At 41.2% G+C, this 25,503-nt stretch overlaps 1 protein-coding gene across 1 annotated transcript in view; it reads right to left on the bottom strand.

Moving 5' to 3' along the window:
• The window catches only part of Lrrc7 (leucine rich repeat containing 7), a 680,756-nt gene that overhangs the window by 159,065 nt on the left and 496,188 nt on the right, over positions 1–25,503 (bottom strand). Inside the window, exon 9 of the mRNA XM_055614269.1 lies at positions 6,628–6,691. Within this exon, the coding sequence (XP_055470244.1) occupies positions 6,628–6,691 (64 nt within the window). The remainder of the gene's footprint in view (positions 1–6,627; positions 6,692–25,503) is intronic.

Genomic DNA, 25,503 nt, shown 5'->3' with positions numbered 1-25,503 from the left:
GGGTATGTTGTGTCTTCATTTTAATTGAGTTCTAGGAAGACTTTAATTTCTTTCTTTATTTCTTCCCTGACCCAGCTGTCATTTAGTAACAAGTTGTTCAGTTTCCATGTGTGTGTAGGCTTTTTGCTATTTCTGTTGTTGTTGAAGTCCAGCTTTATTCCATGGTGATCAGACAGGATACAAGGGATTATTTCAGTCTTCTTATATCTGTTGAGGCTTGCTTTGTGACCAACTATATGGTCTATTTTGGAGAAGGTTCCATGAGGTGCTGAGAAGAAGGTAAATTCTTTTGTGTTTGGGTGTAAAGTTCTGTAAATGTCTGTGAGGTCCATTTGATTCATGACCTCTGTCAGAGATATTGTTTCTTTGTTTAATTTCTGTTTTGTTGACCTGTCCTTTGTTGAGAGTGGGGTGTTGAAGTCTCCCACTATTAATGTGTGGGGATCTATATGTGGTTTAAATTTTATCAATGTTTCTTTTACAAATGTGGGTGCTCTTGTATTTGGGGCATAGATGTTCAGGATTGTGATGTCTTCATGGTGGAATTTTCCCTTGATGAGTATGAAGTGTCCTTCCTCATCTCTTTTTATTAATTTTGGTTGAAAGTCTATTTTATCAGATATTAGAATGGCTACTCCTGCTTGTTTCTTGGGTCCATTTGCTTGGAAAGTCGTCTTCCAACCTTTTACCCTCAGGTAATATCTATCTTTGTGTCTTATGTGTGTTTCTTGTATGCAACAGATTGCTGGGTTTTGTTTACGTATCCATTCTGTTAATCTGTGTCTTTTTACTGGAGAGTTGAGTTCATTGATGTTGAGAGAGATTAATGACCAGTGGCTGTTAGATCCTTCGATTTTGATGTTGGCTGTGTTCATAAGGTTGTGTGCTTGGTTGCTTTTTGTTTTGCTGTAGTAAGGTTAATTATTTCCTGTGTTTTCTTGACAGAAGCTAATTTTCTTGGGTTGTATTTTCCCTTCCAGTGTTTTCTGTAATGCTGGATTTGTGTGTAGGTATTGTTGAAATTTGTTTTTGTCATTGAACATCTTGTTTTCTCCATCTATGAGAACTGAGAGTTTTGCAGGGTATAGTATCCTGGGTTGACATCTGTGTTCTCTTAGGGTCTGCATGATATCTGTCCAGGCCCTTCTGGATTTCATAATTTCTGTTGAAAAGTCAGGTGTGATTCTAATGGGTTTGCTATTATATGTTACTTGGCCTTTTTCCCTTGCAGCTTTTAGTATTTTTTCTTTGTTCTGTATACTTACTGTTTTGATTATTATGTGGCGGGAGGATTTTCTTTTCTCATCAAATTTGTTGGGTGTTCTGTAGGCCTCATGTATCCTTATTGGCTTCTCTTTTAATTTGGGGAAATTTTCTTCAATGATTTTGTTGAAAATATTTTCTGGGCCTTGGAGAAGGGAGTCTTCTTTTTCCTCCATTCCTATTATTCTTAGGTTTTGTCTTTTCATATTGTCTTGGATTTCTTGGACGGTCTATGTCAGGAATTTTTTAGATTTATTATTTTCTTTGATAGATACATCGATTTCATCCATTGTATCTTCTATACCTGAGATTCTTTCTTCCATTTCTTGTATTCTGTTGGTTATGCTTACCTCTGTAGTTCCTGTTTTCTTCCCTAAATTCTTCCTCTCCATTATTTCCTCCATTTGTGTTTTCTTTAATTTTTCTAGTTCTATCTTCAGGTCTTGAGTTGTCTTGTTTACTTCCTTCATCTGTCTGCTTGTATTTTCCTCTTTTTCTTTTAGTTCCTTCAACTCTGTCGCTTTTATTTCTTTCAGTGATTTAATTATTTCTTCTCTGAAGGCCACAAGCTGTTTGGCTGCATCTTCCCATATTTCTTCACGGATGGCCCTAATCTGCTTGTCTTTATCTTCCTCCTTTTCTTTACGGATAGCCATGATCTCTTTGGTTTTATCTTCCTCTAATTCTTTACGTATTTTATTTGTTTCGTCTTTTATCCTCTTCATCAACATAGATGTAAGGTCATCTTCTTGATTTTCTATTATGCTGCATTGTTCAGGGCTGTTCGCCCCTGGACGGCTGGGTTCTGGAGATGCCATATTGCTCTGTCTTTTGTTGGTTGAGCTTTTACGCTGATCTCTGCCCATTGGGCTGATTTAGGTGTTGGCTGTTTGTTTCTGTGCTTCCTGGAGTCCTGAGGTAGGGAGTATCCCCTTGGCCGGAAGATGATTTTTCCTGAAGGAGTCCTTCTCTGCCTTTTGGTTCTGGTCACTATATGGCCAGTGTTTCTCAGGAGTTACCACTGCTCACCTCAGGTTTATAGCCCTGAGTAGTAGCTGTGGTCTATGTTAGGCAGGGGGGAATCTCCTATTACCCATAGAATTTCTCAAGACAGCTGCCTCACTGCTGGTTTTCTTGTTATAAATTTAGTGTGCTGCTGCTCACTAAATTTCCATGTACAGTCCTCTTGAAGAACGTGCTGATTCCCTAGTTGTGGGGTTTTCTCCCAACAGGGAAAATCAGTCTGTTATCCTGGGGCGCACAGTTCTGACCAGGAATGTGGGAGGTGCACTCAGCAAGTCTCTGGGCCAGAGGCTGATTGCTCTGCTCTGGACCTGGAGAATGTGCACCTAGGTTGAGTTGGCGCCTGGGGGCACTGCTCTGGTCTGGAGGCTGGGTGCCTCACTCTGGACAAGAAACTGTGTGTCTCTGTCTGGGATGGCGCCTGCAGACACTGCTTTGGTCCAGACCCTGTGGGTGCAGCCCTCTTGAAGGACCAGGGATTCCCACAGTTTTGACAGTCTAGCTAGGGATAACTGGTTGATCCTTGGCACAGTATCTGAGGGCTGCTGTAATGGCTCTCTGGCTTTTGTAGGTCTGAGGATGCTGCTGTGTGCTCCAGTACCCTAGGGGAACTCAATAATGGTGGCAGAGCACAGTGCTCCTGCCTGCACTAGAGTCTGCGTGAGTCCAGGAAGTGTTTTGGTGCTGGGTGTCCTAAGCGTTAGAGCTGCTGACCCTCTCCGCTGGGGGTTTCCTCCTGCCAGAGACATGTAGTCTGGTGCCCTGGTGCCCTGGTGCCCACAGTTCTATCTGAGGCGGCGAATCAGGTGCGCCGGCAGGGCTCTGTGCAGGCGCCTGTGTCGTGGCTCTGGGTCCGGGCTGGCTCTTGGGGCACCCGTGGAACCCGAGTCTTTTCCAGGGGATGTCTGGGTAACCTGATGTCAGTTCCAATTGTTTCCTGCTCCGTGGGGTTATCTCTCGACTGGGAAATACAGTCTATGGTGTTGTGGGCCAACAGTTCAGTCTGGGACCGTGACCAGATCACGCTGACGTGTAGCTCCGGGCTGGCGACCAAGCACCTGGTGTAACCGGGATCTCTTCTGCGGTTTAGCCGGGTGAGTTAAAGCTGATTGAGTCCCCCACCGTGGGGTATCCTCTCACCTGTGAAACACAATCACTTGTGTTTTATGGCCACGAGTTCTGATTGCTGGTCACTGTGCCAATTCTGCTGTGCTGCTCCTCAGAATGAAAGTCCTCCCGGGGCCACCATCTTGCCCCGCCTCTTATTTTTTATATTAATTACAGTTTATTCACTTTGTATCCCAGCTGTAGCCCCTTTCTTCTTTCCCTCCCAATTCCACCCTCCCTCCCTCATCTCCTCCCATGCCCGTTTCCAAGTCCATGGATAGGAGAGGTCCTCCTTTCTTTTCATCTGACCTTAGCTTATCAGGTCTCATCAGAACTGGCTTCATTGTCCTCCTCTGTGGCCTAGCAAAGCTGCTGCACCATCATGGGGAGGCGGTCAAAGAGCTAGCCACTGAGTTCATGTCAGAGACAGTCCCTGTTCCCCTTATTAGGGAATCCACTTGGATAATGAGCTCCATGGGCTACATCTGAGCAGGGGATCTAAATTATTGAATGGGAACCCTCCTCCATTGCTGGTGGAAATGTAAACTTGTACAACCACTTTGGAAATCAATCTGGCACTTTTTTTTCAGACAATTAGGAATAGTGCTTCCTCAAGATCCAGCTATACCACTCCTATCCATATATCCAAAAGATGCTCAAGTATGTGTTCAAGGACAGTTGTTCAACCATGTTCATAGCAGCTTTATTAGTAATAGCCAGAATCTGGAAACAACCCAGATGTCTCTCACTTCTTTAAGTGATACAGAAATTGTGGTACATTTACACAATGGAATACTACTCAGCAATTAAAAACAAGGAAATCATGAAATTTGCAGACAAATGGTGGAAACTAGAAAACATCATCCTGAGTGAGGTATCTCAGAAGCAGAAAGACATACGTGGTATAAACTCACCTATAAGTGGATGCCAGACATATAATATGGGATAAACCTACAATAATGTGTACATCTAAAGATGCTGAGCAAGAAGGAGGACACTGGGTAAGATGATCAAACCTCACTTAGAAAGGCAAATGGGATGGACATTGGAAGAGGGATAAAACAGGAGACAGAACAGGATCCTACCACAGAGGGCCTCTGAAAGACCCAGCAGTATATTAAAGCAGGTACTGAGACTCATAACCAAACTTTGGGCAGAGTACAGGGAGTCTTAGCGAAGACAGGGGAGATAGGAAGACCTGGAGAGGATAGGAGCTCCACAAGGAGAGCAAAAGAACCAAAATATCTGGTCACAGGGGTCTTTTCTGAGACTGATACTCCAACCAAGAGCCATGCTATTTTAATGGTAAGAAAGATGCAGTTACAAAGCGAGGTGAAGGCCTTAATTGTGTATGTTCTTTCTTTTATGACATCGGGACATATGTGCTAAGAGCAAGCAGGGCCCTTCCTAGAGTCTTAGCAACTAACCTCAAATCTATTTGTATATATCCCAGCTTCTTTTTTGTTATTCACCACCCTTAGTAGTCTTTATCTCCACCACATGTATCTTCCTTAAAAATGCCAAGATTCATGGATAGAGAGACTGCTCAGTGGTTAAGGACACTTACTGCTCTTCTAGAAGACCCAAGCTCAGTTCCCAATACCCAGGCCAAGTGGCTCACAACAGCCTTTTCTGGCAGTACACATACACACATTAAAAAAAGTCTTTAAAACAGAGAGGAAAAGTGCATGTCAGGGTCCATCAGTCTGGGCCAGTTCTCTCACCTTGTGCTCAAGCACAGTAAACTGGGCAGCATAATGTGACAGATGGAATCTCTGATGTCTACCTTAGTGTGCACATCCAGAGGGTTCTCACAGTAGGCTGGCTGTGGAGTCCCTACTGGGGAATGACTGATGAGAATAGAAATGTAGACTGGGCTTGTTCTGTAAGAAGCATGGAAGGAGAGTTGACTGTGGCAGTGCATTTAAGGACAGGGACAGCGCTTGGTTTCGGAGACACATGCTACAGCACAGTTCAGTGTGCCTAAAACGAGAACCCAGAAGCATCATGTGCAGATGGCACACTGCAAGCCTCCCAGGCTAGGACTCCTTTCCATCCAGCTCACAACAAGTTACTATCTTGTCTGTATTTCATTTCCTGCTTTGGGGTAGAGGTAGCAGAAGGGAAGATATTAAATGAGGGGGCTTTTATTTAAGGACAGATTAAAGCTTTTAATCACAGATAAATAAAAGCTTGGCTTTGCCATTGATAAACAGCCAATAGGACAGCATAATAACTTACTGGATATGGTCAAAATATGCAGTGAGTATTCTTCATACATTACCTCATAGCACGTATGGAAACCCTACTATACATACACAGAGGCAATTGCTAAGAGCACTTTTGGCCAGGTTTTAGATACACATTATTCAAGTTAATTCTCATATAAGCCCTTTGAGGCAGCAATTACAATAATCAACATTTTATAGATCAGGGGAAAATGAGGCTGAGAGATTAATTGACTTTCCCCAAATCAGTCAACAACTGAAGGGTTGGTAAAGCTGATTGATTAGCTAGCAGCCTTTATTTAACTATAGATTTATTGGATTTTGGGAAGGACAATATCTAAGGGGAAACTTCTGCATACGGAATGGTGGTTTTTCTTACAAATGCTTTTCTGTTTGCTTTCTAATTTGATTTTTTCGATTCTGGTCTTTGGGCATACTTTAAAGAAAGCCAAACCTTGAAAATGGCTGTTGGAACACTGCCAATCTTACAGGCAATAAGGTATCAATGTGTCCCCATGGGAAAGGCTCTTTCATTAAAACTGAGTGTGCTGACCCTGGGACTCACTTTCTAAACCACCACAGCAGTCTTGAAGGTGTGGGCTCTGAATAAGCCCCTCTAAGTCTCATGCAGCCACATAATAGTTATGTATCAGTGACCGCTTCAGTTTCATTTATATAAAGTTAAAATGACTTTTAACTTTATGTAAAAAGGTGAGGATTAGCAGAGCTGAAGCTTGTAACACATTTAACTTGGTTCCTCTTGCCACATTTTGACATGTAAATTCTCAACACATATCTGCTCTAATTCTGACTTTTTTTGTGGTATGTAATACATAATTCCTGTGGTTTACTATGTAGTCAAACAATCAACACAACTCTTAGCTTTCATTATCTTAACGTTTAGGAAAGGCACATATTTGCTCAGTGCTTTCGTGCTTGGGGTTGTGAAGATACAACAGAAAGAATCTCTTGGGGTCTGACAAGTTTATAAAGCACATTCACTTACCAGCTCACTGAATTCATTATTGCCAAGGTCAAGTCTTTCCAGCTGGGCCAGTTTGTGCATTGACCTATAACAGATGAAAAAAATACCACAATGAGGCAGCAATTGCTATATCACTCTAAAGACTGTCTACCCACACCTGATGGGGGTTCCCACCATTGTGGGAACAGTGGTGAAACAAATTTTTTTTAATTTTAATTTTTCTTTTTAGTTACAATTTGTTAACTCTGTGTCCCAGCTGTATCCCGCTCCCTCATTCCCTCCCCCTCCCCAACTCCCTCCCTGGTCTCCTCCCTGCCCCTTTCCAAGACCACTGATAGGGGAGGACCTCCTCCCCTTTCATTTGACCCTGTTTTATCAGGTATCTTCAAGGCTGGCTGCAAAGTCCTCCTCTGTGGCCTAACAGGACTGCTCCTCCCCTGGGGGGGGGGGAGGTCAAAGAGCCTGCCCTTGAGATCCTGTTAGAAATAGTCCTTGTTCCCCTTACTTTGGAAAACTACTTGGTTACTGAGCTACCACGGGCCACATCCGAGCAGAAGTTCTAGGTTATATCCATAGATGGTCCTTATATAGACCTACAAGATATGATAAACATAATGAAATCTACACACCTGAAACAAATTTAAGGAAGGGATAAGTTGAAAGAATTCACTTTAAATATTTCTTTGAGTTTGAATGATGAGACACTTGTGTTATGGAAAAGTGTGTGTGTGTGTGTGTGTGTGTGTGTGTGTGTGTGTGAGACACATGAATACATGCATAATTGGTATAAAAGGTCTTGAGTGAAGATTAATGTTTGAGAAATAAAATGATACATCCCTTTTGTATTCCATGTGAAGATTTCATTTTTAAGTTGTTCAATTCCCACTGTTTTCCAAGACTCTTAGAATTTGTCACACATTTTTATTGTTATGCTATTCCTGTCTACCCCCAGATCTTAAAATGTGCTTCATATTACCCAGAAGGGCTTGTGTGACACACAGAACAGAGGTGGTTGTGAGGCCCTGGTCATCATTGTAAGGTTATGTGTTTCTTCTTTCACTACATCTCTAGATGCTTCTGAACTTGGGAGAAGGTGCCTGAATCACATAGAGAGATAATTAGAATTTTTCTCCTACTCAGAGAACATTGAGATCTCAAAGATTCTTTTAACTTTACTTTGAGACCACAGGCTTGAGCAGCAGTCAAGAACTCCACAAGGAGAGCAACAGAACCAAAAAAATCTGAGCACAGGGGTCTTTCCTGAGACTGATACTCCAACCAAAGACTATGCATGGAGATAACCTAAGACCCCTGCACAGATGTAGCCCATGGCAGTTCAGTATCCAAGTGGGTTCCATTGTAATAGGAACAGGGACTGTCTCTGACATGAACTGATTGGCCTGCTCTTTAATTACCTCCCCCTGAGGGAGAAGCAGCATTACCAGGCCACAGAAGAAGACACAGCAACCATTCCTGATGAGACCTAATTGACTAAGATCAGAAGGAAGGAAAAGAAGACCTCCCCTATCAGTGCACTTGGGGAGGGGCATGCATGTAGAGGGTGGAGGAAGGGAGGGATTAGGATGGGAGGTGGGAGGGAACCACAGGGAGGATGCAAAGTGAATAAAGTGTAATTAATAAAGAAAAATAAAATAAAATATTTTCTGGTCTTTGGGAAAAAAAGAACTTAGGGGCCTACAGTGAGGGGTGGCGTGGTCAGTGTGTCAGGGACATGAGGGGACCACAGGGGCAAAAGTCTCTTGCCTGTGATGCAGCTGCGTAATTCTAGGTAATGAGTCTGTTTCCTGACAATGAGAGAGTCTCTGAAGACCTGAGTCCCAATCATAATTTTTGGCAACCCGTAAACCTGTGAATTTTGATGTCCAATGAGAAGATAGTATAAAATGAAAGACTTGCAAGGAAAGCCCAAGATCAAATTAGTTTTATTAAATGAAGAAATGAATAGAACTTTGTCTTCATGCACACTCAAGAATCTATATTAGGTATAGGATTTGTCTTTGTTCTAGGACAAACTGGTCTCTCTTTTATCATTTTGTGTGAAAGCTTTAGCCATCACATATACTAATTATTCTTTTGGGGCATAAAATTTGTTAATTTACTTTTCAAAGCAAACCAAAGTCTAAATTCAGGGTCCTTATTTTCATAAAGATTTATTGGGATGCAGCCATGTCTGTCTGTAAAGTGTCAAGACATCCAGAGAACCACATGGCCTGGGCAGATGCTTTGTAAACTGCAGCAGACACCATGTGAAACATTGTCTGCATGAAGTCTGTTGTCTACATGGTCTGTATAGAGAAAACTGTTGTTTTTATCAAAATCTCAACCATTTGATTTTACCAATGAAAACAGGAGCCAGAGATGCTGGGATGAAAGCCTGCTAGCTCAGAGAGGCAGAGAAAGCTCCCAACTGACCTTCCTCCTCAGCCAGAGTCCAAGAAGGAATGCTCCTTCTCCCAGGCTGTCTCAAAACCCCTTTCAAACTGAATATCCTTCCCTTCTCCTTCCTGTGAGTTTCTCTGTCCATCCCCCAGACTTCTTCCTCTATGGTTTTTTCCTTATAATCCTATGTTTACTTCCTGTCAAGTGGTTGCTTGCTCTGCCTCTTGACCTATGCTTGAATTTATTTAATCCTGCTTACAATATTCAAGCAGAAAACTCTTGGATTAAAGGTGTGCGGTAATGCTGAGACACACCACAACTAGAAACAAGTTTTTTTTTCCAGCAAACAACACAATCCTGAGGTTCACAGTGTGATCAAATATCCTGCAACATTTCTGTTTTTTTTTCTAAATAAAAAGGAAAGGTTTTAACTCTAACACAGCAAAACTATTTACAGTAATGAACCTATTCCTGCCAAGCTTTCCACGATGTCCAGCGTGGTTGTATTGGGCAATTTTAGGATTAAGTATTATTGAGTTCAAAATTCTGTAAATGCTTCTGTTTAGTCTCCTGTGAACTCAGCAATTTGAAAGTCCTGAGCAGTTTGTAGTCCAAAGCTGATCTTTGAGTGATGTTTGTCGGCTTAGCAGCAATCCTGTCTAGGTAGAACACAACAGTCAACCTAATGGAGACAACTGTTTGCACAGAACCTGGAGGCAGAAGAGGCAAGGTACAGTTTTGCTGCTAAGTGGTTAGTGTTACCACAACCCAGGTCTATTCATCATTGCAGGGCCCTATCATCTTCTTGGAGACCTCAAAGGTTACTGTTAAGAATGCTCACGGTTTATTGTAAAAAACATTTTAAATGACATTTTCAGCAGATCTCAAAAAGGTTTGAGGGCCAAAATCTATTAAGGACACCTGAGGTATACAAACTTTGTTCCTAATTACCTGCTTCAGACTCAAACCTGAAAACACGTACAGGAAGCTAGATGACACTTATTTCTAGAATTAGTTAATACTCTATAGGACTACTAGTATCACAGCAGAAAGTTCATATATACACAATAACCTTATACATTTTGAGATATTTATACCTTAAGAAAAGTCTTTTCAAATGAAAACCAAAAGATTATGAGATTCGTGGCAATAGAATAGTCCCTTATTCTTTGTTTTTCTTTTCCCATACCAGCTCTTCTGATATGAGATGGAAGTTTTAGATTTTCATTTAACAAGCATGTGTGGGTTTAGAGAAGGAGAAAGCCACACTCTAACTCCAAAGTCAGCTTTAATTTTTTTATTGAATTGGGACCCCATAAAAACTGTTTACCACTTATATCTGTAGAGGGCAGCAGAGACAAGCCTTTGGAAATCTGCCACGGATGGGTGAGCTGTCTGCCATTTCTGTATCTTGGAAGTTGCTTGCCTACACTTCCTGCATACCTAGGCAATATTAATTTTCTTCTCAAGTCTCTGATGGCGTTGAAGACTAAATAGTTATAAACTTACAGTTAAGCTTAAGTTATTTAGGATTTAAGAGGATGTTTTTAGATCTAGAAGGTGTTTAAAAATTGTTAAATACAAGCTATAATAGAAAATGATTTAGGATCAGAACTCTGAACTCACCAAGATAAGATAGATAATAAAAGACTTTCTCCAAAATTGCCAAATAGATTGGACTGGACACTGTGAATGTAAATCTTTCCTAATAGTTTTCATAATTTTTCATAATTGCTATTATTGTATATTAGTTTACTATTGAAAGAAAAAGACCCCTTTATTAGACTAAAAAGAAAAAATTGTAGAGGTAATATCTTGGTATTGTATGGATGCAACACTTGTCAATTAAAAAACCTATGGCTTACGGCTGAGACAGGAAATCGGTGTGACTTATGACAGACAGAAGGAATTCTAGGATAGAGCCAGCAAGTGATATACAGCCAGCTGGTTAGGTAACCAGCCATGGGGCAGATTATAAGTTAGTATAATGGATTAAGTTATCAGCTAGTCAGACAAAAGCCTAGCTATATGGGCTAGGTATTTGTAAATAATTATCTTGAGTCTCATGAGTCAATATTCCAGGAGCTTAGGGATGGGAGGAAAAACCACTGGAAACATAATGTGACCTACTACAAGAACAGGAGGATTAAATTGTGTCAGTGAGAAAATATGGGAGGGACAACCAATACTAAGGGCTACTTCAGGGGTCATATAGAAATCTACTGTGGCAGAAGCTTCTTAAAACACACATATATATATATAGGAGAAATAAAAATGGAGCCACTAAAAAATGAAGGAGACAAAGCCTCAACTGGAGATCATCGTCAATCAAATGAAACTTCCAGTTCCAGGAATAGGTTATATCTAACTGAGTTGTTGGTGAGCGGAGCTCCATGGAAACCCTCAAAACACTCAGGCTATTGCCAAGGTTATTTGTTATTCTCTACACACTGAACATAAGTCTGTATTGCTGAAGACAACACTTACATATCTAATTGAACAGGGAGAAGTAAAGCTAGTTCCTAAATATGGTCTTCACCTCTACTGACTAGTATTCATGATTCTAAAAGACACTTTGAATATTACCAAAAGAGAAAGGTAAATAAACATTAATCTAGCTACAAACCCTGAAATCTATAGTGTTAAACTGTCTGCCTGAAATGCTGGTGCAATGGTGGTGCAAACATATGGATAGCCAATGCCTACCTGATTGAATTTAAGGCCCACTCTGTGAGATGGAACACACCTAGATAAATCTCTCACCCTGCTCCGGTAGCTAAGAAATTGAGACAAATAGGTAATGGGTATAGGGGAAAACCAAACATTACTGTTCTGATAAAGGAACCTAAAATCAAAATGACTCTTAAAGACATTTTGTTATATTCATAGATATGTGCTCACCTAACATCAGAGAAGATTACTCTTGCAGTAAATGGGAAAAAATACAGAGACCCAAAATTGGACAATGTGAAGAGTATGAGAAATCTAAATGGGATGTCTTCTCAAACCCCTCCTATCAGAGCTCAGGGAATATGAGGAAGAGGAGGTGGGAAGATTGTAATAGCCAGTCAGAATGGAAGAGACCAAGGAAAAAGGCCTTAAAGACATAGAAAGATTGACACACACATGAATTCACAGAGACTGTGGCAGTAGGCACAGGGACTACGCACATCTAAACCAGACAGGGTCTAAGTGCTGAGAGGGGAAGTGGGCACAAGCTTCCATCACTAACTCAGAATTTATCTCCAATTGAAAACAACTCCCAAAGGGAAAAAAAAATTGTTTTCTTCCAAGGAGTCTCACTGGGTGTACAAACCACACTTAAGGGCAGACCTCATGTGCAAGCAGGAGATGTTGCAATACGAAATGAATTCAATGCTATTTTGGGAACACTTTGTCTCATAATGCCTTATTTAGGCATTTTTAAAACCTTACTTGTCTTTTGCTCATCTATTATGGTCTCTAATTTTGTGTTTTTGTGGGTTTTGCATATGTGGGTGTGTCTCTAAGTATATATGGATTTCTTGTGCTTTTTCTTTCTTTATATTTTCTATTCTTAATTAATCTGTTTGCTTTGTTTTATTCTACTCCCTTAAAAACTGACTTGTTTCTTTTCTTTCTTTCTTTCTTTCTTTCTTTCTTTCTTTCTTTCTTTCTTTCTTTCTTTCTCTCTCTCTTTCTTTCTTTCTTTTATTTTTATAATTTATTCACTTTATATCCTGATTGTAGCTCTCTCCCTCATCTTCTCCCAGTCCTACCCTCCCTCCTTCTTCCCTCTTAGACCACAGAAAGGGACCCTCCTTCCCATCATCTGACCCTAGCCTATCAAGTCTCATCAGGACTCCATAGATCCTCTTCCTCTGTGACCTGGAAAGGCTGCCCCACCAGGAGAAGTGATCAAAGAGCAGGCAACTGAGTCCATGTCAGAGATAACCTCTTCTCCCCTTTCTAGGGCACCCACATGGAGGCTGAGATACCTACAAGAAACACCTGAGTGGAAGGTCTAGGTCCTCTCCATGCATGGTCCTTGGTTGGTGCATTAGTCTCTGCAAGACCACCTGCGGCCATATTTCTTGTTGGTCTCCTTGTGGAGTTTCTGTCTCTTCCACATCCTTCTATCGCCCACTCTTCCATAAGACTCCCCGCACTCTACCCAAAGTTTTGCTATGAGTCTCAGTTTCTGCTTCGATCTCCTGCTGGATATGGTCTTTCAGAGGACATCTGTGGTAGGCTCCTATCCTGTTCCTTCTCTTCAACCACTTCTGGAGTCTATTCTATTTGTCTTTCTGAATGAGAATTAAGCATCCTCCTTAGGTTTGTTGTTGTTTAGCTTCTTTAGTCCTGTGGATTTTAGTATGGTTATCCTTTATTATATGGCTAATATCTGCTTATAAGTGAGTGTATACCACATGTGTCTTTCTGTTTCTGATTACCTTACTCAGGATGATCTTTTTTAATTCCATCCATTGCCTGCAAATTTCATGATTTCCTTGTTTTTAATAGCTAAGTAGGAATCCATTGTGTAAATGTACCACAATTTCTTCATCCATTCCTAAGTTGAGGGACATCTAGGTTGTTTCTAGTTTCTGGCTATTACGAATAAAGCTGCTATGAACATAGTTGAACAAATGTCCTTGCTGTATGGTGGAGCATCTTTCAGGTATATGTTCAGGAGTGGTATAACTGGGTCTTGGGGTAGCTATATTCCCAGTTTTCTGAGAAAGTGCCAGATTGATTTCCAACATGGTTGTGTAAGTTTGCACTCCCACCAACAATGGAGGAAGGTTCCCCTTTCTCCACATCTTCTTCAGCATGTGTTGTCACCTGATTTTTTTGTTCTTAGCTATTCTGATGTGTGTAAGATGAAATCTCAGAGTCAATTCGATTTGCATTTACCTGATGACTAAGGACGCTGAACATTTTTTTTTAAACATTAATATTTTATTTTTTTCTTTATTAATTACACTTTATTCACTTTGTATCCCCCCTGTGGTCACTGAACATTTTTTTTCTTTTTTTTAATTTTATTTTATTTTTATCAGTTACATTTTATTAACTCTGTATCCCAGCCGAGTCCCGATCCCTCAATCCCTCCCAGTCCCTCCCTCCCTCCCTCATCTCCACCGTGCCCCTTGCCAAGTCCACTGATGGGGGGAAATCCTCCCCATTCATCTGATCCTGTTTTATCAGGTATCTTCAGGACTGGATGCAAAGCTCTCCTCTGTGGCCTAACAGGACTGCTCCTCCCTTGGGGGGTGGGGAGGCCAAAGAGCCAGTCATTGAGTTCCTGTTAGAAATAGTCTTTGTTCCCCTCACAATGGGAAACCAATTGGTTAGTGAGCTACCACAGGCTACATCTGAGCAGAGGTTCTAGGTTACATTCATACATGGTCCTTGGTTGCATGTCAGTCTCAGAAAAGACCCTGTGCCCAGATATATTTGGTCCTTGTGGAGCTTCTATCCTTTCCTCATCAGACTAACTCCCCTTCTTTCATATGATTCCCTGTACTCTGCCAAAGGTTTGGTCATGAGTCTTTGCTTTGAAAACACTGCTAGTTAGAGTATTTCAAATGCACTCAGTAGACTCCTGTCATATGTTCAATGCACATTGCATCTGTCTTTCAAAACGAGGATCTTACCCCTTGTCGGCTCTCTTGATTATCTTTTTTAGGTGTATAGATTTCATTATGTTTATCATATCTTATAGGTCTATATAAGTGAGTATATACTGTGTTTGTCTTTCTCCTTCTGGGATATTTCACTCAGGATGATCTTTTCTAGATCCCACCATTTGCCTGCAAATTTCATGATTTCCTCCTTTTTGATTGCTGAGTAGTATTCCATTGTGTAAAAATACCACAATTTCTGTACCCATTCCTCAGTTGATGGACATCTGGGTTGTTTCCAGGTTCTGGCTATTACAAATAAAGCTGCTATAAACATGGTTGAGCAAGTATCCCTTTTGTGTACTTGAGCAAACTTTGGGTATATACCTAGCAGTGGTATAGCTGGGTCTTGAGGAAGCACTATTCCTAATTGTCTTAGAAAGCGCCAGATAGATTTCCAAAGTGGTTGTACCAGTTTACATTCCCACCAGCAGTGGAGGAGGGTTCCCCTTTCTCCACAACCTCTCCAGCATGTGTTGTCCCTTGAGTTTTTCATCTTGGCCATTCTGATGGGTGTGAGGTGAAATCTCAGGGTCGTTTTGATTTGCATTTCCCTGATGGCTAAAGAGGTTGAGCATTTCTTTAAGTGCTTCTCTACCATTCGATATTTCTCTGTCGAAAATTCACTGTTTAGCTCTGTTCCCCATTTTTTAAGTGGATTACTTGGTTTGCTGCTTTTCAGCTTCTTTAGTTCTTTGTATATACTCGATATGAGCCCTCTGTCAGATAAAGGGTTAGTGAAGATTCTTTCCCAATCTGTAGGCAGGCGTTTTGTTTTGATGACAGTGTCCTTTGCTTTACAGAAGCTGTTCAGTTTCATGAAGTCCCATTTATTGATTGTTGCTCTTAGAGCCTGTGCTGTTGGTGTTCTGTTCAGGAAGTTGTCTCTTGTACCAATGAGTTCTAGGCTGTTCCCCACTTTTTCTTCTAACAGATTTAGAGTATCTGGTTTTATGTTGAGGTCTTTGATCCACTTGGACTTCAGTTTTGTGCAGCGTGATAAATATAGATCTATTTTCATTTTTCTGCATGTGGACATCCAGTTGGACCAGCACCATTTGTTGAAGATGCTGTCTTTTTTCCATTGAATGGTTTTGGCTTCTTTGTCAAATATCGAGTATTCATAGGTGTGTGGGTTTATTTCTGGGTCTTCTATGCAGTTCCATTGATCCTCCTTTCTGTTTTTATGCCAATACCATGCAGTTTTTACTACTATTGCTCTGTAGTACAACTGGAGATCGGGGATAGAGATACCTCCAGATGGTCTGTTGTTGTACAGGATCGTTTCGGAGATTCTGGGTTTTTTGTTTCTCCATATGAAGCTGAGAATCTTTTTTTCAAGGTCTGTAAAGAATTGAGTCGGTATTTTGATGGGAATTGCATTGAATCTGTAGATTACTTTTGGCAGGATGGCCATTTTCACCATGTTAATCCTACCAATCCATGAGCACGGGAGATCTTTCCATCTTCTGAGATCTTCTTCAATTTCTTTCTTCAGAGACTTGAAGTTTTTCTCAAACAGGTCTTTCACTTGCTTGGTTAGTTTCACCCCAAGGTACTTTATGTGGTTAGTGGCTATTGTGAAGGGTGTTGTTTCCCTAATTTCTTTCTCGGCCATTTTTTCTTTGGTATACAGGAGGGCTTCTGATTTTTTTGAGTTGATTTTGTATCCTGCCCCTTTGCTGAAGGTGTTTATCAACTGGAGGAGTTCTCTGGTTGAATTTTTGGGGTCGCTCATATATACTATCATATCATCTGCAAATAGTGACACTTTTACCTCTTCCTTTCCGATTTGTATCCCCTTGATCTCTTTTAGTTGTCTTATTGCTCTGGCTAGGACTTCAAGTACTATGTTGAAGAGGTAGGGAGAGAGTGGGCAGCCTTGTCTTGTCCCTGATTTCAGTGGGATTGATTTAAGTTTCTCTCCATTGAGTTTGATGTTGGCTATAGGCTTGCTGTATATTGCCTTTACTATGTTTAGATATGTGCCTTGCATTCCTGATCTCTCCAAGACTTTAAACATGAATGGGTGTTGGACTTTGTCAAATGCTTTTTCAGCATCTAAGGAGATGATCATGTGGTTTTGCTCCTTCAGTTTGTTTATGTGGTGGATTACATTGATGGGTTTTCGTATGTTGAACCACCCTTGCATGCCTGGGATGAAGCCTACTTGGTCGTGGTGGATGATATCTTTGATGTGTTCTTGGATTCGGTTTGCAAGTATTTTATTGAGTATTTTTGCGTCAATATTCAGAAGAGAGATAGGTCAGAAGTTCTCTTTTTTTGTTGGGTCTTTGTGTGGTTTAGGTATCAGGGTGACTGTTGCTTCATAGAATGAGTTTGGTAATGTACCTTCTGTTTCTATTTTGTGGAATAGTTTGAGGAGAATTGGTGTGAGCACTTCTTTAAAGTCTGGTAGAATTCCGCGCTGAAACCATCTGGCCCACGGCTTTTTTTGGAGGGGAGACTGTGAATAACTGCTTCAATTTCCTTGGGGGATATTGGGCTGTTCAGTTTTTCTACCTGCTCTTGACTTAATGTTGGAAGATGAAATCTATCAAGAAAATTGTCTATTTGATTTAGATTTTCAAATTTTGTGGCATATAGGCTTTTGTAGTATGACCCAATGATTGTTTGAATTTCCTCTGTGTCTGTAGTTATGTCACCCTTTTCATCTCTGATTTTGTTGATTTGGATAGATTCTCTCTGCTTTTTAGGTAGTTTGGCTAAGGGTTTGTCTATCTTGTTGATTTTCTCAAAGAATCAGCTTTTTGTTTCATTGATTCTTTGAATAGTTTTATTTGTTTCTAATTGATTGATTTCAGCCTTGACTTTGATTATTTCCAGCCTTCTGCTCCTCTTGGGTGTATCTGCTTCTTTTTTTTCTAGTGTTTTCAGTTGGGCCATTAAGTTGTTTGTATGTGATGTTACAAATTTCTTCTTGCAGGCACTCAGTGCTATAAATTTTCCCCTGAGCACTGCTTTCAATGTGTCCCATAAATTTGGGTATGTTGTTCCTTCATTTTCATTGAGTTCTAGGAAGTCTTTAATTTCTTTCTTTATTTCTTCCTTAACCCAGCTGTCCTTGAGCAACAGGTTGCTCAGTTTCCATGTGCGTGTAGGCTCTTTGTTATTTTTGTTGTTGTTGAGGTCCAGCTTAAGTCCATGGTGGTCAGATAGAATACAAGGGATTATTTCAATCTTTTTGTATCTGTTGAGGCTTTCTTTATGACCAACTATATGGTCTATTTTGGAGAGGGTTCCATGTGGTGCTGAAAAGAAGGTATACTCTTTTGAGTTTGGATGAAAAGATCTGTAGACGTCTATTAGGTCCATGTGATTTAGGGTCTCTGTAAGTGTTTTTATTTCCCTATTTGTTTTCTGTCTAGTTGGTCTGTCCCTTGGTGAGAGTGGAGTGTTGAAGTCTCCCACTATTAGGGTTTTATGATCAATGTGTGATTTAAGCTTTAATATTGTTTCATTTACGAATGTAAGTGCTCTTGTATTTGGGGCATAGATACTCAAAATTGTGATGTCCTCTTGGTGGATTTTTCCTTTGATAAGAATATAGTGGCCGTCCTTATCTTTTTTGCTTAACTTGGGTTGAAAGTCTATTTTATTAGATATTAGGATGGCTACTTCCGCTTGTTTTCTCGGACCATTTGCTTGAAAGACATTTTTCCAGCCCTTTACTCTGAGGTAGTGTTTATCTTTGTTGCATAGGTGTGTTTCTTGGATGCAACAGAATGATGGATCCTGTTTCCGCAACCATTCTGTTAGTCTGTGTCTTTTAATTGGGGAGTTGAGTCCGTTGATGTTGATAGAAACTAGTGACCAACAATTGTTACTTACTTTAGATGTGGTGTTGGTGGTGTCACTGAGTTTCATTGCTTGTCTTCTTTTGTTTTTTTTTGTTGTGTAGTTATCTATTTCCTCTGTTTCCTTTGATGTAGTTGTTTTCTTTGGTTTGGAGTTTCCCTTCTAGTAACTTCTGTAGAGCTGGGTTACTATGTAGATATTGTTTAAATTTGGTTTTGTCTTGGAATATCTTGAATTCTCCGTCTATGTTGATTGAAAGTTTTGCTGGGTATAGTAGTCTGGGTTGGAATCTGTGGTCCCTTACGGACTGTATGATTTCTGTCCAGGCCCTTCTGGCTTTCATAGTTTCTGTTGAGAAATCTGGTGTGATTCTGATAGTTCTACCTTCATATGTTACTTGGCCTTTTTCCCTTGCTGCTTTTAGAATTTTTTCTTTGTTTTGTAGTTTCAGTGTTTTGACTATGATGTGACGTGAAGAATTTCTTTTCTGCTCTAGTTTACTTGGTGTTCTGTAGGCCTCTTGTATGTTTATGGCCATCTCCTTCTTTAAGTTGGGAAAGTTTTCTTCTATAATTTTCTTGAAAATATTTCCCGAATCTTTGAGCCTGATGTCTTCTTTTTCTTCTACTCCTATTATTCTTAGGTTTTGTCTTTTCATGCTGTCCTTGATTTCTTGGATATTTTGTGTTTGGAACTTTTCTGATTTTATTTTTTCTTTAAGAGACGTGTCAATTTCCGCAAGTGTATATTCGGCTCCTGAGATTCTTTCTTCCATCTCTTGTATTCTGTTGGTGATGCTTACCTTTTTGTGCCTGATCTTTTCTCTATGTTCTCCAGCTCGTGGTTTTTCTCTATTTGTGTTTTCTTTATTGATTCTAATTCTGTTTTCATGTCTTGCACCATTTCCTTCATCTGTTTGAATGTGGACTCCTGCTTTTCAATGATAGCTTCTATTTTTTTGTCTGTTTCCCCTCTATGTATCACTAATTGTGCCTCTACTTCTTTGGATATACTTGCCTGTATTTCTATGAGAGCTTTGTTTATTTCTTCTTTATTTGCCTTCATTTGTGTGGACATTTCTTTGAGAGCTTTGTGCATTTCTTCTCTGTTTGCCTCAATTTTCGTGGTCATTTCTCTGATAGCAGGATTTGTTTCCTCTTGGTTAGTCTCGATTTCTTTGGTTATTTCTCTGGGGCTTTGTTCATTTCATCTCTATGGGCCTCTAATAGCTGGAGAAACATAGTTTTGAGGTCGTTTTCTTGTATATCTAGTGAATTGAGTGTCCATTGTTTTGTGGGGTTGCTGGTGAGGTCATTATGTCCTGATTTTTGTTGGGAGTGTTCTTACGTCTGCCTCTAGCCATCTGATTATTTATAATCCTCACTGGTTGTTCCTCGAGATTGTAGTTTGGGCTATGATCCTCTCTTTCTGTTTTCTGGACTGTTTTTTCAGGAAGATGAGCGAGGTTCACTGTTTTGGGAGTGTGCACTGTGTTTTAAGTTTTGCCTAAGTAAAGAATGTTATGCTGGCGCTATTAGCATGCGCTTTTAGCGGGCGCAGTGTGCATGCGCAGATTCTCTGACTATTGCAGTGGCCTGCAAGCCACTATTACGCAATTCTGACTGCGATCCAGGGATTGTTTGCCTGGATTACCCTCTTGAACCCGCAAGGCAGAGGCTTCAATGTTGGCGTCGCTATCCCAAGAATCCCTCTGATGCCCACACTAGAAGTGTGTGTGGCAGGGATCTCGTCTGGTTGCTTCTGTGGAGAGGCCCTGGGTCTGAGGCAATCTCTCCCTAGAAGGCTCACTCACTCTCTTGCAGGACCAATTGGAATGCACAGGGGTTCCCCTTGCTCACTACTCTCTGTTTTGGTTTTGCTGCGGAAGTGCACGGGTAGGCTAACAGTCAGCTCTGTGACACTGTGGCCGCAGGACTCGGTGTCCACCTTTCCTGTGTGCTGCCTCTTTGTCCTTTCCCTCTGCCAGGAGGGGTTATGTTGACTGGTCCCTGGGTGGCTTGGGAAAGAGTTAGGGTGAGTGTACTCAATCCCAGATCCCGGGCCCAGATCTCTCTGCCAGAAGCAGCCTAGTGGTAGAATCTATGTTTGCTGACCCCAAGAGAGTATCGGGTAGGGTTGAGTGTCCTCAGATCCAGAGCTTGGGTTTCTCTGCTAGGGGCCGCTGGAGAGGGGGTGATGTGTCCTTGGCAGGCTGCCTCTCTGTCCTTCCCCTCTGACCTTCTCCTCTGCTAGGGCAAGCTTATGGAGGTGCTCTCAGGGGAGTGCCAGCAGGGGTTGGGGCTTCTCAGTTTGGTCCTGAGCCCTGAGCCGGTGGCGTTTCTCTGCCGGGGGTGGGGGGCGCAGGTGATAGAACTTGCTACTAGACCTTATTGCGCTGGACCCAGGATAATCTCAGGACGTGTAGAATGACCACAGTCCCAGATACCGAGCTGTTGTTTGTTTGCTAAGAGCGGCCGGCAGCACTGAGTTCCGGCACTGTGAAGCCGCTGTGCGCCTCTTTATCCTTCTGCTCTGCTGCGGCAGGGTTATGGCGGCATTTGGGGGAGTGCCCGAAAGGATTGGGTTTTCTCAGCCCCGATCTCGGGTTGGGGTACAGACAATGTTGTCTGTGGCAGATTGCTGGATGCCTCCTGCCTCCTCCAAAGAGGGAGTAGGGATTTTGAGCTGGGCGTGCAGCTGCAATCAGTGCGCGGCGCGGGAGCTCAATTGTGATGGTGTCAGGTACCCGTGGTAGGAGAGACCTTCCAGGGAAAGACTAGGTGACCCGTGAGCAGTCTGGCAACTTTCCTTCCCCGTGGGGTTTTTTTGCGACTGGGACTCCCAGCCTTTGGTCCCCTTGTGCCCACCAATCAGCCTGGGAAATTGATCGTGACAAGCAGGCTTGCGGCACCAGCCCGGAGACCCAAAGCCCGTGTTGCCGGGTTCTCTTCCCTGTTCTGGCTGGGCAGCCGGGAGTGGACCTGACCGCTTCCCATGCCGTGGGAGCCTCCCCTCACCTGGGAAACACGATCGATTGGTGTTGTTTTAGGGCCCAGAGTTTAGTCTCCTGGTCGCTGCAGGGAGTGTGTTGTCCTGCTTTTCAGACAAGGTGTTCTCCAGGTGCCGCCATCTAGGCCCCCTTGTCGCTGAACATTTTTAAAAAGTGTTTCTCTACCATTTGATGTTCCTCTGTTGAGAATTCTGTTTAGCTTTGTACCCCATCTTTTTAATTGGATTGTTTGGTTTGTTGGTGTTTGATTTCTTGAGTTCATTATATATTTTGGATAGTAGCCTTTTTTGGATGTGGAGTAGGTGAAGATAGATTAACCGCAATAAAAACTGAATGGTTCCAGTATGGAAACAGACTGGTGGATCAATGGAATCGAATCAAAGATCCAGAAATAAACTCACACACTCGTGGACACTTGAATTTTGACAAATGAGCCAAAACCATACAATGAAAAAAAGATAGCATCTTCAGCAAATGGTACTGATCTAACTGTCTACACATAGAAAAATGCAAATAGATCCATATTTATCATATTGCACTAAACTCAAGTTCAAGTGAACCAAAGACCTCAACATAAAACCAGACACACTATATTTGTTAGAAGAAAATGTGGAAAAGAACCTTGAACTGATTGGCTCAGTAGACAACTTCCTGAACAGAACACCAACAGCACAGGCTCTAAGATCAACAATTAATAAATGGGACCTCTTGAAACTGAAAAACTTCTTTAAGGCAAAGGACACTGTCAACAGAACAAAATGACAGACTGAGCTTTTTTGATTTTTATGGAGAGGAAGAAGGCATGAAGTTGGAAGTGTGGGAAAGTGGAAAGGATCTGGAAGGAGATGACAGGAAAAACATAAGAAAAAATTATCTTCATTAATAAAAATACAGGTTTTTATTTATTTCTCAGTTAATATTTAAATGAAACTCCAAAGCAAAGAAGTACAAATTCCTATACTTATTATTACACTCAAGAACATATAGACAGGTGCTAGCTCTGCACGTGTGTTTGTGCTTATTTATTATATATTGCTATGTTTCATTATATATATTGTCAACATTTTTTCAAGTATGTCATATATTTTTATTTTTCTTAGTTCTCCTCATTCCCTCCTTTTACTCTCTTCACTTACTCCCCCCCTCTCTCTCTCATATGCTATGTGCTAAACTCTAAATATTCTTTCAAGCTGTCCTCACATTTCCTGTTTAGATGAACACATGCAGTAAGTATGACTGCTGTTAAAAGTAAACAGGGCTCATGGCATTTCTAGGGTGGAAGTTCTCTGTGAGCTTTCATTCATTTGCTTCAATTGCTTCTTTTTGGCAGGTGCCATGTTGGGCAGTGGCGTTGTCACAGTTTCTAAGATGCAGATTTCTCAAACTTGGCAGTGCTGTTTTCTGAGATGGCTTCTTTGCTGACATAGGGGCTATCAAGTACGTGGTAGGAGTTTTAGCAACCCCTACATAGCCTCTTTAAAGCGTTCATTTTCTAAATGGAAATGACCTTTAAGTGAGTAACTGCTTCCCAGAGTGATACCTGTGAGGAAAAGATTGTGTACACATTGCCACAGGAGGTCGGAAGAAGTAAAGACTTAGTAATGAGGAATAATGTCAGGAAGCAGTGACATTTCCACTGGGAGCTGAAGAGTTTGTTGCATGAATCATGTATATTTGCACATCTGAAAAGAAACAATGAAAACATCAAAGGTGTACATCCAGAGGGCAGATAGAACACCATTCTTCTGAGTTTGTACCTTGAGTAATTATACATATAATATGGACATGTCTCTTCAAAGGAGGTGAAAGATTTTGGTTCAAGTTGAAGAAATTCTTGTGGGAGCTGGTGCTAATAGTCCAGTATCTTGTTGCTGTAGATGGAAAAGGAGATGTCTGGGACATTTCTCAGTTGCTGACAACTTGTATGGGAAGCCCTCCTCACAGCATGCATCGTATATCTGTCATGAGCAAAATATCTACACACATGGCCAGATGGCTACCCGTTTTCCTAGTTATGAGGAAAGAGAGCAGAGATCTCCACTGTCTACTTTGCACTTTAGTTTGCTCAGCTACTGTGAGGAGGAAGCAGATGTGCACTCTATGACAAAGACTCATTTCAGTGATTAAGCCAATTGCACATGCACACCAACACTCCATAGGACTTAGCTCAGGTTAAAGGATTGTAAGCAATAATTTTTTGAAGATTTCTTAGGAACCTATAGACAATGTAGGAGTTAATTTTTTTGAAATTGCTAGTATGTTTTGGTCAAAGCTTAGGGGAAAAGATAAAGGGTCTCTTTACATAGCCTTGGTTCTCCTGGAACTCACAGTGTAGACAGGCTGGCCTCTATCTCTCAGAGATCTGTCTGCTTCTGCCTCCCAAATGCTGGGGTGAAATGCATGCACCACCACACCTCGCTAGATAGATTTTGTATTGGTGGGTAGTCTCAGATAATATATACACATACTCACTGTGACTCTTCATCAGATGAAAAAAGGCTATTTCCTGTTTATTTGGAATGGATCATTTTTCTCTGTTTGACATTTGTCAAATTAGTTCATGGTTTATCTAAAACATAATTCCAACCAAGTCTACAGACTCACAGGCACACAGACCTCATGAAAGCATAGGCCACTGTGGATACTGAAACTTTATTAGTGCACTCTGTCTTGTCATGTCTCACTAGCTTGCCTACCTCTACCTCAGGGCCATGTGATTGTGTTGAACATCATTCACTGGCTTGGTTTCCATGCTTCCCCCAAGAGATGGCCTGCCTTTTTCCTCTGGAACTGGGCATAGCAACCCCACTGAAGGGAAACACTCTGTCTTGGGAGAGAAGACTAGGCGATGTGTCAGCACTGTAGAGGAAATGCATGATAGAGTTGGTTCAGATTGAAGCTTCTATTGAAGCACTAGGCAAGAGTCTGAACCTGACTTGCTTTGTTTACCTTGGTCATTATTTAAATGATTAATGATTAATTTTAATGACAATAAAAAGTGCTCTGCAGCTCACTATAGTCTTTATCAGGGGTCAGCAAATATGTTCTGGAAATGGCTAGATAGTCAGTGGGGCAGGTTCTGTGACCCATGTGGTCTCTGTCTCAATCTCTCTAATGCACTATTGTAGATAAAACGCTGCTGTAGATGACATGTCAACAATCAGACATGGCTGAATTCAAATAAAGCTCTTCTATCTATCAAATGCCTGTCATCTATCTATCTATCTATCTATCTATCTATCTATCTATCTATCTCTCATCTACCCGTCTGTCTGTCTATTTATCTATTGTCTATCTATTTTTATTTTTTATGTAGGGGTGATTGTTCTGCATGTATGTCTGTGAACACATGCATGCCTAGTGTCTATGGAGGACAGTAGAGGGTATAGGATGATCCCTTGGGACTGGATCAACAGGTGATTATGAGCTTCCATGTCAGTGTTAGGAATTGAACCTGGGTCCTCTGCAAGAGCAATAAGTGTTTTTCATCACTAAGTAATATCTCCAGCCTTACCAAAAAGCTTTACTTATCAAAACAAGCTTGCCAAAGTTTCCATCACTTGGTGTACCAGTTCGTAAAACCTCACACCTAGATAACATTATAGGTGTGTGCCACAAACTTAGCCCCTAAAAACAGTGAAGATTTCAAATGCTTCATAAAGGGCAGATAGAGAGCTAAGAATACTGATTGCTAGAAAACTTCTCCTAGATAATTATAAGTAAGTACTTTTGAAATAGTCATTTCTATCTCTCATCTACCTGTCTGTCTATTTATCTATTGTCTATCTATTTTTATTTTTTATGTATGGGTGCTTGTTCTGCATGTATGTATTGCTGTATATGTTACTGGTGTCTGTGATATGGGTTTTCAAAACGGTCCTTTGGCTGTGCTTATTAAAGTCAAGTATGGCTTTACGACAGCAGAAAACAAGATGGCGACGCCTGGACGACTCTCATTCTGACCAGCAGCACAGCAGGATCAGCACAGTGACCAGCAGTCAG

Source organism: Psammomys obesus, unplaced genomic scaffold (genome assembly GCF_907164565.1).
Source record: "Psammomys obesus unplaced genomic scaffold, mPsaObe1.curated_primary_1811, whole genome shotgun sequence".
NCBI lineage: Eukaryota > Metazoa > Chordata > Mammalia > Rodentia > Muridae > Psammomys > Psammomys obesus.
This window is presented reverse-complemented; position numbering and strand designations above follow the sequence as displayed.